Raw genomic sequence first — 16,227 nt, 5'->3', positions numbered from 1 at the left:
TAAAGTAGAGAACTGTTATTTTATTTGTGGGAAAAAGGCATACAAATGGTTACCTGAGAATTGGTCCGGCAGTTGTTTTTTGGGTTACCCGGCTCTGGCCATACGACACACTGCAGCTTTGCCTCGAGGGAAAATTCAAAATGTCAGAGAGGTCAGCAATAAACCTAGAAATCCAATCAAGAGACCCGAGAATCCAGTGGGACGAATCGAAGCAGAATGGAGAAACCATAATTCCGTAAAGAACAAAGATAAACTGACACACATGGACTTGAGTGACACTATTATATCGTGGGCTGGCATAGCCCCTGCATATGGCACAGTAAAATCAATTTGGGAGCTGAGGAAACTGTCCAAACTTCTCGAAGTTATGAGCAATGCAACTTTTTCTGCTCTCGAATTAGTGACTGATGAAATGAATGCTATGAGAACTGTGGTGCTTCAAAACCGCATGGCTCTCGACTTCACCCTAGCGGCGAGGGGTGGTACGTGCGCTTTAATCAAAGAAGAATGCTGTTCATACATTCCAGACAACCAGCATGAGATAAACGACCATCTTGAGGTGATTCAGCAAGTGTCGACCATGACCAAACCAGGCACAAACCCTCTGACGGACTTTTTCCAGAATTTGGTTGGGGGTGGGGGTTCCATCCTAATGAACATCCTGATTGCCATTTGTGTGGGATTACTCCTATTAGAAGAATGCATCTGTTGTGGTATTCTCTGCATGAAAAAGTTAATCAAAGATTTTATAGACATGTCAGTTTCTGAGACTTTGTATCAAAGTACTGAAATTGAAGAGTTGTTGAAAAGTGAAATGCTTTCATAAGTCTAAACTAAATGACTCTCTTAACTGCAAATCCTGAATGGAAGAGGTTAGGAGAAGAAGCAAACTGTTTATGCTTTTGAAAATAGAATAAAAAGTATTAACAGGGGGGAAATGTCAGAAAAATATGCGTTTATGTATATGTTTAATGCTTATTAGAAGCTAAAAGGGTTAACACATTTTCATTCTATTTTATATACAGCTTAATTCTGTATGAAATTATAAGATGCTTTTTGAAACTGCAGTATGCTTTCTGAAACTTGCAAGATGCCCCCTAACCTAGTAATTGCTAGCTCAGCAATATTCATGTTTATGCCTTTTTGGAAATGTACTTGAGAAGCAGGTGATTATCTGCTAGGTCAGGAAATGAATGAATAGAACAATACTGTTTTCTATAATATGATTGAATATAAACAATCAGCCTTGTTCATGTTATGAGAACATGCACAGCTGCAGAAAAGAAGAGATACATCAAACAAAGACTGCTTGAAGAATCTATACTTGCTTTGTGCTCAAATTAGCTGTAGTACCTTGAATGGTAACATTGCATAGAGGAAAGTTGTATCTAACCGGTGGTTGCCAAGGCCAAGTTGTTTTTCTTAGGAAGTTTTTCATGAAATTGATAGTGCAAGCAGAAAATTATGAACAAACAGCTGCTATGAAGTAATGATGTTAAAACTTGTGATCTGCTATGTCAGCTTGGTAGGCAATGTCTTATTAGAAAATGTATAAAAATACCTGCACTTCCTGCTTCTAGTTAGACAAACTCTGTATTAGAATGTTTTTGTCTCCTTGCTGCAAGAATAAAGTGCCTTAACCTGAACCTGCCGTGTATTGATCTTTTTGAAGTTAATTTTTCCTTTGTCTGTGTGTGTGTGTGTGTGTGTGTGTGTGTGTGTGTGTGTGTGTGTGTGTGTGTGTGTGTGTGTGTGTGTGTGTGATGACACATATGTGCTAGATTCTGGTTCAGTTTCTAGTAAATGGAAGAGTGTGGGAACTAGAGGTAAATGACCAGATGCATGTGATATCAATCTGTAATCCAGCACTGAAATTATGCTTTAATACTAGATGAGACAGAAGTCTCAGGGCAACCTTTTTGTGAAACCTGACAAAGAAGGGCCACTTACCTACATCAATGGTGTAGTGGTGTACTCTTGCCTTGCTCTAGTAAGTGAACTGGGGGCAGTGATTCTTTAGATCATCAGGAAAATATAGTGTGTGTGTGTGTGTGTGTGTGTGTGTGTGTGTGTGTGTGTGTGTGTGTGTGTGTGTGTGTGTGTGCGTATATCTGAAAATCAAATCTCAATCAGTGTGTCAGCTACTTGGAGCAGGGACACAGACCACTGGTTTCACAGAGAGGATGTTGGGGGGACTTGACTTGGAACACTCAGCTGATGACTTAACTCTACAGCTGTGTCAGTGAGGAGTCTTATTTGGGGCCTGAAGAAAGAGGAAACCTAGCCCCAGGACTGAGTGTGTTGCCTGTGTGCTCTTAAGGGAACTTGTGCTAGGTGCAGACAGCTGCATCTGGAGACACTGTGTGTATCTATTTTTGTTGCTGTTGTTGTTCCACATGAACAACCCTCACTAGTGTCCTTGATTACTGGCCCAGATGCGGGCTGTCACAGTTCCAATGCAGTAATAAAATATTTTCTCTTTATACCTTGAAAGACTCCCAATCAGACTTTCTGAGTTTCCCTCTTGGCAAAAATATGGAGAAGCATTTTTGTTGATTACACAGCTTCTTTTATGTTTCTGATAAAAAGGGAGGAATATAGATGGTATGAACAGGAAGTTTAGGCCAAAACATGTAAACCAAAAAAAGTCATTTTTATTGGTGCAGTGCATTTCATAAAAATATTTGTGATGCTATATATTTCTATATACAGACATGTCAGTAACCACTAAACTTGCTAGATTCTGCTGTATCTTCATGGAATTCTGTAGCAAAGTACACAAAGTATGCTGTCACCTGTATAAGCCACTGTGGTGTTTGCCCTTAAGTTTTCTGAAAAAAAAAACATCTCTGAATGTGCTTTTAATATGAAATAATTTACATTGAATAATATGATAATCACCATAAACCTGGGTAAACAAAATAACTGTAAAACAAATGACAGCAGTACAGGTAACAAATATATAGTTATGATATCTGGCGATATTGTCAAAAACAGAATAATTATAAAGGTAATGAGTTATAACAATTACATTTTAAAGACAAATGTCAAGTCCTACATCTTCTACCTGTATATGTGTGCAAGCCATTTAACCAAATAATGCTTGGAAAAATGTGATGTGCCTAGTGAACCATACCCAAGTTAGCAGAGGAATAATGCAATTTAAGCTACTTATGAACCTGGTAACACAGTTCCTTTTTTAGCTACATCTATTGTGGTAACCATCAAAACAAATAACTAAAACAGGAGCACTGAGGAAGGGTGTGGAAAGCAGGCATCGTTTGATGTGAAAATCATTTCCTACTGCATCAGTAAGTATTATGAAAATATTGTTGCTGCTGTTGGAACTGAAAATATAACAGAAAGCACTAATGTGTGCATGTTCCTACTGCTAAAAAAATTGAAAACAGCATGAAGGAACTGAAGGTGGAAATGTATTGAATGAAGTCTGGCAAATTACCATATGCAAAGCTATCCTGCTACAATATTGACTTAGGAAACTTTACGGGGGAAATGATTATTCTGTCTGCCTGTCTCCTACATCTAGTATTTAGAAAGGTCTACACTCATCCTACACTGTACAAAAAGAGCAAATACAAGAGAAGAGAGGCTGTCAGAAACTCAGGTCTGACAGAAATGTCACACAGTTTAATTTCAAAGATAAGTGAATCAAAAAAATAAACCGCTTAAATGCCTAAGCACTTCTCACTATCTTTTATTATCTACTACAACTAGATTTTTAAATGAAGTTTTAAGCCTAAAAGACCACTGCCAAAATGAAAATTCTTGAAGATTTCCTGGGAAAAAAAACATCAAAGTTGCACGTTTTACAATCAAATTATGCAGCTAAACATCATGTATGTTTCCTTTTACCATTTATTTTTAGGTATAGTAACTTGTGGAAAAGCATCCATACCACTGGTCTGAGAGCCAGCGGTTTCTAATTCAGTTCTAAATGTCCCCTGCATTTTGCATGTATTCTTCAACAGTCAGTAAACTTTTCCTTAAATTTATACAGGCACCTTTCTATTTTTTTTTTATTTGAATTACGGAGCGGCAGAAACTTACATGGAAAGACACTAAACACACACACACTTGTCTAACAAAAACTATGGCCTAATCTTAAGGAATGAGTATTAGCGGAAGTACAGTCTTTCCAAGTATCATTATAAACAATTTGATATGATACATAACAGAAAAATTATGTCTAAATTTCAGAATGCACAAGTTTGCGCAGAGAAGAACACACAAAAGGTGTTTAAAAAGTCGAGAAAGGAAGTTCCAGGTCAGGAGGATAGATTAGAAATATGGTAGGTAAGGCTCAATATAAAAAAATTACAACATTGTAGTAAATACTACTATAGCTGCCCCAGTAGGCCATTTTAAGCCTAGTTAATTTTCCTTTGAAAGGTGAGAATCAAACACTGTACCTTGTGTCTGTGGGATAAACACATTAACCTTTATCCCAACTACCAACTCAATATGTATGATATTAAAATGCGTAGGAAGTGAACACAATGTACAAAAAGTAACTACATCACTGAAGATATGGCACAGAAGAAGAAACACAAACTAATTTAAAAATAAAAAGCATTGTGAGAAACACTGAAGACTACAGAAAATAAAGCAAAAAGTAGGCAACGGGACAAACTTAATATTATTATCATCACCCATCTGAAGAGAGAGCTGTTGAAATGCAGTTTGGAGTACAATCTGTTTTTGTAAAGACGGAAAGTGTATACAATGATACCTCTTCAAATGCTGAGGACCATAAATGTGATCCTCTGAAGTGTGTAATTACAAGTGAGAAGGAAGGGGATATATACGGATTATTTACCATAATCATAGACTTAATTTATACAAATAGTAGGAGCATGAGCAGTACATTAACAATGAGTTTTGCAATACAGTGCTTTTGTTTGATTCATGGTTTATTTTTCAGTGTGTCAGCATTTGCATTGTCAGGTCCTGAACTTCTGAAGGAAGAGGATATGTAAAACATGGAACTAGTTCAAGGATAAGAAATGACAATTGTTCTGTTTTAAGTTCAACATGAGAAATATTACAAACCAAAAAATAAAGGATGAAAACCAAAGGGACATGCAGCAAACAGCATGAAATAAGCATATTAAATAACATAAAAATTAAGAGTCTGGGAGAATGGCACATTTCAAAAGAGTTGAGCTAAAACTGAGGGTCACACTGAAGAGACAACACAGATGGCTCGCAAGCAGCATAAAGAGGCATGTTTTCACAGAGAAAGCTGCCAAGACACTCAGCAACACTACAAAATGATGGGATTTGTCATGCTAAGCAGACCTGAAGAACACACAGAAAGATACAAATACAGTTTTTGTGAAGGGTGGGAAGAGTCTGGTTGTAGGTGACATAAAATCTACAGTTATGGATGAGAAATGGGAAGAAACACTTCCTGAGCAAATAAGCCCTTACGTGCCTCAAAGATTTAAGTTATTCTTCTTCATCGAGTTTAAGGTCCAGCTAGTGATTTGCCTCCATTCACAGGTGGCTACTGCTATTGAAGACTTTTACTCTATACTCACACAGTAGACCAAAAATTCTACACAAGTTCAGCCTTAAATCGCCTTTGTATCTTGTTTTAACTCCATGAGTTTAATACTGATCATTACTAGTTCCCAGAAATGAATATTGGGCTAGATATGTGGTCCAGAAGTGTCTTGCATGATGAGATACATCCACATTTTACTGAGGCCTAATCCTTTGATTTGGTACTCCTGCAGTGGCCTTCTCTGACTAGAATCATTCATCCCTCCTCTTGTCTTCATGTTTATAATATCCTACCTATAGTCTCCAAAAAGTACAGTTTTGTACCTACCATAAATGTAGATGTTCGAGTGCTAATACAGCTGCAGTAATCACAGATGGGTTCTCAGCCGTCAGGCGGTCCCTCGGTCGGCCGAATTCCAAAGTCCCGGTCCGGCGTCGGTTGTCGTCGCTTACTCTTCTGACGTCAGTAAGGCCAGAGTATATAAGACACAGCCGACGCCATGTTCTTCAGTCTTTCTTGCCCCAGATGTCAGGTGCCCCCAAAAGGAAGGCAATACATAAATAAAGCTTATCTACATATGCAAGCAATGCAATGTAATGCAAAATCAGTGTAAGCAAGCAAATAAAACATATCAGGATAACCCAGTCAGGTGGTATGAAGAGGTTGTTAGGCCCCATGCCTTTACCAAGTGGGGAAGGAGGAGGAAACCTGTACTGCAGCTGTATTAGCACTCGAACATCTACATTTATGGTAGGTACAAAACTGTACTATGTTCATCGTGCATACAGCTGCAGTAATCACAGATGGGTAGAGTCCCAAAGCTATGCATAGGGTGGTAGGTACTATGAGGAACTGGGTTGAGCCAGAATGCCCTGCAAAACAGCAGTGGCAAAGCCTGCTCTTGTTCTGGAATATAAGGGCAGGTGGTAGTGTTTTGTGAAGGTATGTACAGAACTCCAAGTGGCTGCCTCCAAAATATCTTTAGTAGGAACACCTCTGAGGAAGGCTGTAGAGGTGGCTGTGGCCCTAGTGGAGTGAGATCTGATACCAGTAGGGACAGATTTCTATGATAGGAATAACAAAACCGTATGCAGTGGCCAATCCACTTGGAAATGGTCTGTTTGTAACTGGTTTCCCTTGAGCCCCTACGGCATAGGACACAAAAGTTGTTCTGATTTCCTGAAGGACTTTGTTCTGTCCAAATAATAACGTAGCTGCCTATGGATGTCTAAAGAGTGTAACAGCCTTTCCCCTTTGTTTTGAGGGTTAGGATAAAAGGTAGGTAGGTGTATGGCTTGATTTAAGGCTACCCTGGATACCACTTTTGGCATAAAAGATGGGTTGGTACGAAGGGAAACCCTGTCCTGATGGAAGATGAGGAAGGGCTGCACCACCATGAGGGCCTGTAGTTCAGAAACCCTACGAGCTGAAGTGCTGGCCAGAAGGAAAGCTGTTTTCCAGGACAAATATTGCAAATCTGTTGAGGCAGCAGGTTCAAAAGGAGGCAATGTTAATTTTTCTAGTATGTAATTAAGGTCCCAGGCTGGTATTGGTTGCTTCCTTGGAGGTCTTATATTCTTAGCCCCTCTGAGGAACTGTCGTAAGAGTGGGTGAGAAAATAAAGGAGGATCCGTGTTGAATTCAGAAATGGCTGAGGCATGTATTTTTATGGAAGAAAATGAAAGTCCACTGTTCAGCAGTTCAGCTAGGTACTGTAACACCTGAGGCAAGTTCAATTTTCTAGGGTCCTGGCCTCTTTTCTCATTCTAACAGCAAAACCGCTTCCATTTTGCGGAGTAAGCCTTTCTAGTAGATGGTCTTCTGGCCTCCAAAATGACATCCTGCACCTCCTTGGAGAGTAGGGTCTGTTGTGGTGTTAAGGAATTTTCCATGCAGCGAGGTTGAGTGTTTTCAGCTGACTGTGAAGAGTTTTGTAGTTGTTCTGAGTCAGCAGAAGAGGCATTAAAGGCAGGGACCAGGGAGGAGTATGTGTTAGGCTCCTCAGGAGTGGATACCAGTGTTGCCTTGGCCAATCTGGAGCTATCAGTATCATCCTCGGTTTGTCTGTTCTTGCTTTCAAAAGCACCTTGGGCAGAAGAGGCAGAGGTGGGAATGCATAAACTGTCCATGCTGTCCAACTGAATGAAAGGGCGTCCACTTTCCAGGCCTTTGGATGAAAGGTCCTTGAACAAAACTTTTTCAATTGATGGTTCCTGTGGGAGGCAAAAAGATCTATGTCTGGCCTCCCCCATGCTTGGATTATCTCTGTAAACACCTGAGGATGTAACTTCCATTCGTGTGGATCTGTCATATTTCTGCTTAGAGTGTCTGCCAGTGTGTTTTCCAGTCCTGGCAAGTACTGTGCTTGAAGTTCGATTTGTCTTTCCAGAGCCAAGTTCCAAAGAGTCATGGCTAGTCTGCACAAGGGGTATGAATGTGTTCCTCCTTGTTTGTTTATGTACCACATTACTGTGGTGTTGTCTGTTCTTATCAGTAATTGTCCTGGATGCAGGAAGTCCTTGAAAGCTGTAATTGCATTTATTACTGCTAGCATTTCTTTTGATTGATGTGAAGGTGCTTTTCCTTTTGGGACCATCTGCCCTGAATGCACCTGTCCTTCATGCCCCCCAGGCGTAATCTGAGGCGTCTGTGGTTATGACTTGTTTTGCTTGAGGCTTGCAGAATGGAAAGCCTGTGTTTACTTGACATGCTTGGGCCCACCATAGAAATTCCTTTTGCAAACATGGAATTATTGGTATAATTGCTTCAAACTGTGACTGTGTTGAGACCATAGATTTTTTTAGGTACCATTGAAGTTTCCTCATATGCAGCTTTGCACATGGGATTAGAAGAATGCAAGATGCCATGAATCCCAGAGCCTGCAGGATTTTCCTTGCAGTAAGCCTGGTACTTTTGCTAGTGTTTTGAAGTACTGAGATAGTTGCCCTTGTTTTTCTGGCGTAAGATATGCCATCTGGGTGTTTGTGTCCAAGTTGGCACCCAGGAAGGTTATTTTCTGAGATGGTGTTAGCCTTGATTTCTCCTTGTTGATGGTATATCCCAGAGAAAGCAGTAACCGTGTCACATATGCCAGATGTTCCAGTAGTATGTGTTTGCTGTCCGCTTGGATCAGGCAGTCGTCCAGATAAGGGTAAATTTGTATCCCTTGAAGTCTGCAGTATGCAATCACTGATGCCAGGCACTTTGTGAATACTCTGGGCGCAGTAGATAAGCCAAAGGGCAATGCAGAGAATTGATAGTGGATTGAACCTGCAAGAAATCTGAGGTATCTTCTGCAGCTTTGTCTGATTGGGACATGCAGGTATGCCTCCTTGAGGTCCAATGTTACCAGCCAAAACTCCTTGCCCAGCATGGGAAGAAGTTGCTGTATTGTGAGCATCTTGAATTTTGGTGCAGTAGAAATGTGTTTAGGATGGATAAGTCCAGAATGGGTCTCCAGTCGGTTCCTTTCCTTGGTACCAGAAAAAGTCTTGAATAAAAACCTTGACCTTGTTGGTGCGTAGGTACCTTTTGTATAGCTCTCATGTTTAGGAGCTTTGAAATTTGCAGTTGTGCTTCTGCCCTTTGATTTTGTGGCAGGTTTGGCATGCCTCTCATTTTTGGAAGAGTGTGAAATTGAAATTTGTAGCCTCTGTTTATAATGTCCAGTATCCATTTGTCTGTTGTGACAATATGCCAATTGCTTGCAAATAATGCTAGTTTCCCTCCCAAAGGTGCTGCCAGCTGAAACTTGCTTGGCATGGAAATGAGGGAGTCATTGGGTTTGCTTCCTGTATTGTTGTGCACTGTCTTCACCACCTCTTGGTGCTGGAGATTGCCATTGTCTGCCTCTATAAGATCCTTGTGATTGCCCTCTGCCCCTTGTGCATCTGTATCTACCTCTTTGGGGCTTGTCAGTGGCTGGAAAGGACCAATTTTTTGAAGGCCAATTTCTGCTAAAACGTGGTGGTTGGACCTGTAAGAAAGCTTTGACAGTTTGCATAGATTTGGCTTTTTCTTCCATTTTCCGTAGTATCTCCTCAGCATTAGTACCAAATAGTACATCCTTTTGTAAAGGAGCATCAAGAAGTTTAGCTTTCACATGATCAAGCAAATTTTGTTCCCTAAGCCAGGCATGTCTGTGAATGACTGATCCTGTAAGCAGCTGCTCTACTGGAAGCCTCTAGGGCATCATAACCACATTGTAAAGTGTGTTTACCCACTTGCTCCGCACTATGCATCATATCCTGTAACTCTTTTAAATCTGGTTGTTCAGGTTGAGACATTTTGTTCCTTAATTGTGATAACAGGTACTGTTGATATTTAATCATATGAAACTGACAGTTTAAGGCCCTCATGGCTAGGGTGGCCGAGGTATATACCTTTTTACCCCACCTTTCTAGAGATCTGGATTCCCTTTCTGCAGGAAGTGGATTCTTGGCAGTGGAGGCCTTTAATCCCTTGGGGCCTTGTGAAATGGTTTCAGGGTCAGCATTATGGCCTTTGTAGAAATTGGTGAGAGCTGGGTACTCTGTAATACCTATCAGGTTTTACTGGTGCAGGAGGCAGAGAATCAGGGTTAAGGCAAGCCTCCGAATAGACATCATCCAGTACATCCAAAACAGGGGTATAGCCAGAGGTCTGTGCTGAGGTAACCAAAGAAATTCCCTAAGTCTTTTCTTGGAATCTGAAAAGTCTTGGCCTTCCCAATGGAAATGTTCCCTCAAGGTGTGCAAGGTTTCCCCAAAAGAAAAATCCTCAGGAGGGGATACAGAAGGAATGGACTGTTCTGCATCAGAATCCTCAAAAGGGGAGTAAGAGTGTTCCTCTGCATCAGAATGTTCTGATAAAATGGATCCCTGATCAGAAGAGGGAGATTCTTCCTCCACTCTGGGTCTCTTGTCAGGAGGGGGCTGAGAACCTCTGATAAGAGTAATTAAATCCTCAGCCATTTTAAGCATCTGTTTCTTAGGCATGGGTCCAGGAGAAGGGCCCTGTGCAACAGGCCTCGTGGGATGCCTGGCTGCTTTGGATTTAGTAAAGGCCTTAATTGAAAAGGAAGATGAGGGCCTAAATACACCATGGGTGGAGGTGGACCTGTCCACATTAGTAGGCTCGACATTAGCAGGGGCTTCGGTTGTAGTCTGGGAAAGGGCCGAGGACCCAGCGGTCTCGGGTACAGAGGACACCGCCAAAGGAGTGTCGTCGGTAGTCAGGGACTGCAAAGGCGTCTCGCTGAGAACCGGACCACGTGTAGCCTGTTTTGGCGTGGTGTCGGCGGGGACCGCGGGCCTCGCGTGTCGGTCCTTTTCCTTGCGTTTTGGACAAAGCGGTAGACGGAGTGAGCGGCGACATTTTATAATCAAAAGCTTTACCAAAGTAGTGTTGGGCGAACTCCCGGCGCGCTTTATTGAAGGTAGCGCCAAAAGCGACAGCCCGAGGCGTCGTGGTCTGGGCCCAAACAAGGTATGCAAAGGGAATGGAAATCCATTTGCTTCCCACAAGAAATACAATTATTAACTTTTTCTGACATCGGTCTGAGGCAAGAAAAGTTTCCCCAACGGGGTACTTAGCTTTAATGAAGACTTCGGTTCCAATTTTTTTTGTAATTCAGGAGCTGGCCGACCGGCACTTGCGAACTGCTTCTGCCGCAAAAAGATTGGAGAACATGGCGTCGGCTGTGTCTTATATACTCTGGCCTTACTGACGTCAGAAGAGTAAGCGACGACAACCGACGCCGGACTGGGACTTTGGAATTCGGCCGACCGAGGGACCGCCTGACGGCTGAGAACCCATCTGTGATTACTGCAGTTGTATGCACGATGAACATCATAAACACACACACTTTTCATCCTGAGACTTTCACTGATAAAATACCTAAGGAAATATCTGCAGAGCGCTGTGAAATGATTTCCCAACACAATGTCCAGCAGCACTTCACGTCACACAGACATGCATATGAAAATGTTTCCCCTGATCTTCTGACTTACCCTTGTCCATCAACCAGTATGTGATACAGTTAAAGAGCAACAGTACTACTACTTCTTCTTCTTCTGGCTGCTCCCGCTAGGGGTCGCCACAGCAGATCAACTGTTTCCATTTCCTCCTGTCCTCTGCATCTTGCTCTGTCACACCAACCACCTGCATGTCCTCTCTCACCACATCCATAAACCTCATCTTAGGCCTTCCTCCTTTCCTGTTACCTGGCAGCTTCATCATTAGCATCTTTTTCCCAATATACTCTGCATCCCTCCTCAGCACATGTCCAAACCACGGAATCTTGCGCCTCTGGATTTGTCTCCAAACCTTCCAATCTGGGCTGACCCTCTAATATACTTATTACTAATCCTGTCCATCCTCGTCACACCCAGTGCAAATCTTAACATCTTCAGCTCTGCCATGTCAAGCTCTGACTCCTGCCTTTTTGTCAATGCCACTGTCTCCAACCCGTATAATATAGCTGGTCTCACTACCCTCTTGTAGACCTTCCCTTTCACTCTTACTGGTACTTGTCTGTCACAAATCACTCCTGACACTCTTCTCCACCCACTCCATCCTGCCTGTACTCTCTTCTTCACCTCTCTTCCACACTCACCATTACTCTGAACTGTTGATCCCAGGTACCTAAATTCATTCACCTTCGCCACCTCTGCTCCCTGAATCCTCACCATTCCTCTATCCTCCCTCTCATTCACACACACATATTCTGTCTTAGTCCTGCTGACCTTCATTCCTCTTCTCTCTAGAGCCTATCTCCACCTCTCCAGGGTCTCCTCCACCTGTTCCCTACTCTCACTACAGATCACAATGTCATCTGCAAACATCATAATCCATGGAGACTCCTGTCTGATCTCGTCTGTCAACCTGTCCATCACCATTGCAAATAAGAAAGGGCTCAGAGCTGATCCTTGATGTAATCCTACCTCCACCTTAAACGCATCAGTCACTCCCACCGCAGACCTCACCACTGTCACACTACCCTCGTAGATATCCTGTACCACTCTTACATACTTCTCTGACACTCCTGATTTCCTCATACAATACCACAACTCCTCTCTAGGCACTCTGTCATATGCTTTCTCTACTACTGTTCATAAACGGGTTAGACAAAAAGGTTCAAGAACACAGCAGTTGAAGCAGGACTGTTTAACACAGTTTGCATGTTGTTAACTTCAAACTGCAAAGAAATGCAGTCCATAAAATTTCAAATTGTCACTAGCAAATACAACGCATATATGAAGATTTGCTGTGGTCACATTGAAAAAACTAATTATTTAGAAGAAAACTAACCAAATAACATGGCATCATCGACTGAAGCATCAAACTGATTTTTTCTTAAAGTACTGCGGACTATTCAACAAAGAAATTGCTTAACACAATTAACCACTGCATAAGAAGCAATGCTAGCAGATATGAATATTGTACTATAGAATCATGCTGTCTTCAGATGAGCATTTGTTTCAAGAAAGAATGCAACAAGGCGTACGCACACATGTGTACACACACGCACACACACACACACACACACACACACACACACACACACACACACACACACACACACACACACACACACAAAGAAAACAGAAGCAATTTCAAAAGTGTGCAACAGAAGTATCTACATGAGTCTGGGAGATGCGCTATATAGAATTAGAGTAGAAAAGGAACCAAGCATTTGTTGAAGATGGATCTCTATACCAGATGTGAACTGCTGGAATAGTGTTTAAAGATGTGCAGTCAACAAAATGCAGAAGTATGAGACAATAGATAAGCAGAGGACAAAAAAGAGAAATAAATAAGAGCAGCACTTGCTGAATTCTGACACTATACTGGATAACTGTAAACAGGTAGGTTAATGGCAAGGGTAAACAAAAAAGCAGTTTAACAAAAGTTTATATCAAAACGTCTTACATACATTAGGTGCTGAAATGACATCTACATGTATGTTGCTTTTATGATGGATTTTATGCTGTAAATACTGACTGAATTGTTAAACTTAAGGGTACATTTTTCATAGTTCAGCAGCTATTAATTCAAGTAATCCACATTTTAACTTTATGGCCCTTCTTCATGAAGTTGTGTATGCATGCTTTGGAAAGAGGCAGACAGAGGAATGCACACACAAATATAACCAGACATAAATGTACATCAGTAATATGCTGCAACTTACCTTTATTCTTCTGATGCTTATCTTTGCTTCTGATGCACTCTCTATGGCCGATGGGAAGAAAAGTGTGACTGTTAGCCTCACTGCACCGTACAATGACACTGCAACAAATACTCTGCTTGCTTCAATGGGATTCCCCAGTAGAGTATATGTCATAAAAGTTACAAAAAGGATGATTTTGTTTGCAATGAAGAATGATGCCAGATTAAAACCACGTAAATAAGAACTTTTGAGAATCTGTCCAATCTCTTTGCTGTAATAAAGAAAACAATATGCTATGAAAATCTTGCATTCACATTTCATATGGCATAATATAAAATCTCTGCTTATAATAGTAGCCTCTGCCTATATTTAAGCATATCAAGTTAAGTTTGAATCTGTACTGTTCATTAAATGTTTATTTCACAAATAAAGGAGAGATAAGAATGGTGCGCAGTACTGAGTTACCTTGCCGACTCTTTCCTTCTCTGCTGAAGACTGCTTTCATTAACAAGAGGAAATATATTTGTAAAATGCTAGCATGTTCCTGTGTGTGCGTGTGTGTGTGTGACTGCTGTACTGTTACAAGATCAACGCCATGGGGAAAATGTCCTTCCACTAAAATGCAGACAGCTCCTAAGTGATTACCATAAAGTAAGGAGGTACAAGGAATACAGTATATAAAATAAATGTTTTAAAGCTTTAAAATTAAATTGGTGAGTTACTTTGAGTTCAAATCAAGTGAGGAAGGGAGTATCAGTAGTGTCACTTAATGAAAAGACCTTCGGCCAGGCAAAATAATGCTTTAAGCCACAGACTGGACTTTTAAAAATAAAAGTGCAATGGTGCTTCCACTGTAAAATGGCAAATGCATTTTTTGCACAGTTCTTCAGAAATCAAATTGACAAAAAATATTTACTTACCATAAAAGGAAAGAATTATTCGACCAGTGGTATTGTTGGAAGTTAGGTCTAGCCTCACTAACAGCAGGACTAAGGCTGGCACATGTTAAAACAACATAACATATAAATCTTTCCCAGGCTATCTCAGTCCCTCTCCCAATCTTAGAATGTACAACAGTGCCATTATTTTCCAGATGTGCTGTGAGTCATGCTAAATGAACAAATCCGGCATTAGTCTTCCATATCAACTCCCCAAGAAAAGAGGGGGGAGGAGAGTTGTGCCTGCCCAAATCTATCATATGAAGTACAGAACATTCATATATGATACAAGGAGATCTACCCTCAGTAACAGCAGGCAGGACAAAATCCCAGGATAATCCTCCTGGTCCATCTCCCTTTTTAGAATACATCCTTGATATGGTGGTTCCTAAGGAAGCCCTGGTCATGAGTACCAATCTGGATTATAGTGTCTTGCAAATTGACAGAATGTCAGTTAATGGCTGAGAAAATATTATCGAAAGCTGCATTCTTGAAAAAAAAAAACTTGATGAATAGTGACTGTTCACGTAGACTTCACTTAACTAAACACTGCTCCTGGGTCACCCCAGTAAAGAGATTATGTGACCAGTGTCTTACCTAGTTAGCAAATGTTGGAGGATATTCATAAATAGATAGTGTAATGCATTATATGAAATAGAAAGGTTACTAGTTGCATGGAGGGAGGGGGAGATTCACAGACATACTTAGCACCACTGTATTACTACAGAAATAGTGAGATATGCATTGTATGTTAGTGAATGCATAATGACATGCTTCTGACATCCAGCTCTTATGCAAATCAGTGGTGTAATTCAGAAACATATAAAATTAGTGTGGTACATCAACTATACTGAATGCACAGATTTTATGCTGTGCAGGAGAACATACCTCACTAAGATTACAGGAATCAAGAGCAGTAGCTGGACAGCACGTGTTAGTGGCCATCTTCAGAGAGAGTGTCCATGATGCTGCTCATCACTCTCCACATCACAGGCTCCATTTGTGACTAAAATACAATCACTTCAATGACCAGGACATTGCCAACTGGTACTCTGTGGACACAGTAACCACACGGGATGTAGTAGAACAAGTAGCATCCTCAAGTGGAATGTCTATTCCAGTGTACATGAAGGGTTGTATAGCATTAAGCATCCTTGCTATGGGTACCTTTCAGCATCTGGCAAGGGACATGATAGGAATTCTGCAGAAGGTTTCACGGACTTTACACTAGTTCCTTGACATGATGCTGCAGTATGTGGAGGAGATTACTTGGCTTCCACAGAAAGCAGAGGAGGAAACCACCACTATGTGGGCATTCTGAATTACAACCCATTTACGGAGATTCTCAGGTCCACAGGCTGCAAACAAACTGCTATTAAGGCCCCACCTACTTCACCTGGCATCCAATATATCAGCTGAAAGAGATTCTATTCCATCAACTGACAGGTGGTGTATAGTTTAAAGGGTATTATAGACATTTTGTCTGAGTGCCACCAAGGAGAATCCCATGATCCCATATCTAGCAGGTGTGACTTATACCGGTGTTTTGTGTGTGATGGTTATCCACAGGGTCATCTGTTTGGTAGGTACAGTTGGATATATTGCAAACAATT

At 41.2% G+C, this 16,227-nt stretch overlaps 1 protein-coding gene across 3 annotated transcripts in view; it reads right to left on the bottom strand.

Moving 5' to 3' along the window:
* Positions 1-16,227, bottom strand: part of ABCC4 (ATP binding cassette subfamily C member 4) — a 2,616,332-nt gene that overhangs the window by 1,776,795 nt on the left and 823,310 nt on the right. For all 3 annotated transcript variants that reach the window (XM_044072995.1, XM_044072997.1, XM_044072996.1), the window contains one exon: positions 13,698-13,947. In XM_044072995.1, the coding sequence (XP_043928930.1) occupies positions 13,698-13,947 (250 nt within the window). The remainder of the gene's footprint in view (positions 1-13,697; positions 13,948-16,227) is intronic.

The sequence above is a fragment of the Protopterus annectens genome, chromosome 5.part1, assembly GCF_019279795.1.
Source record: "Protopterus annectens isolate FY-2018-M chromosome 5.part1, PAN1.0, whole genome shotgun sequence".
NCBI classification, from domain to species: domain Eukaryota; kingdom Metazoa; phylum Chordata; order Ceratodontiformes; family Protopteridae; genus Protopterus; species Protopterus annectens.
Note: the sequence above shows the minus strand (reverse complement) of the source record. Positions and strands in the feature narration are given on the sequence as shown.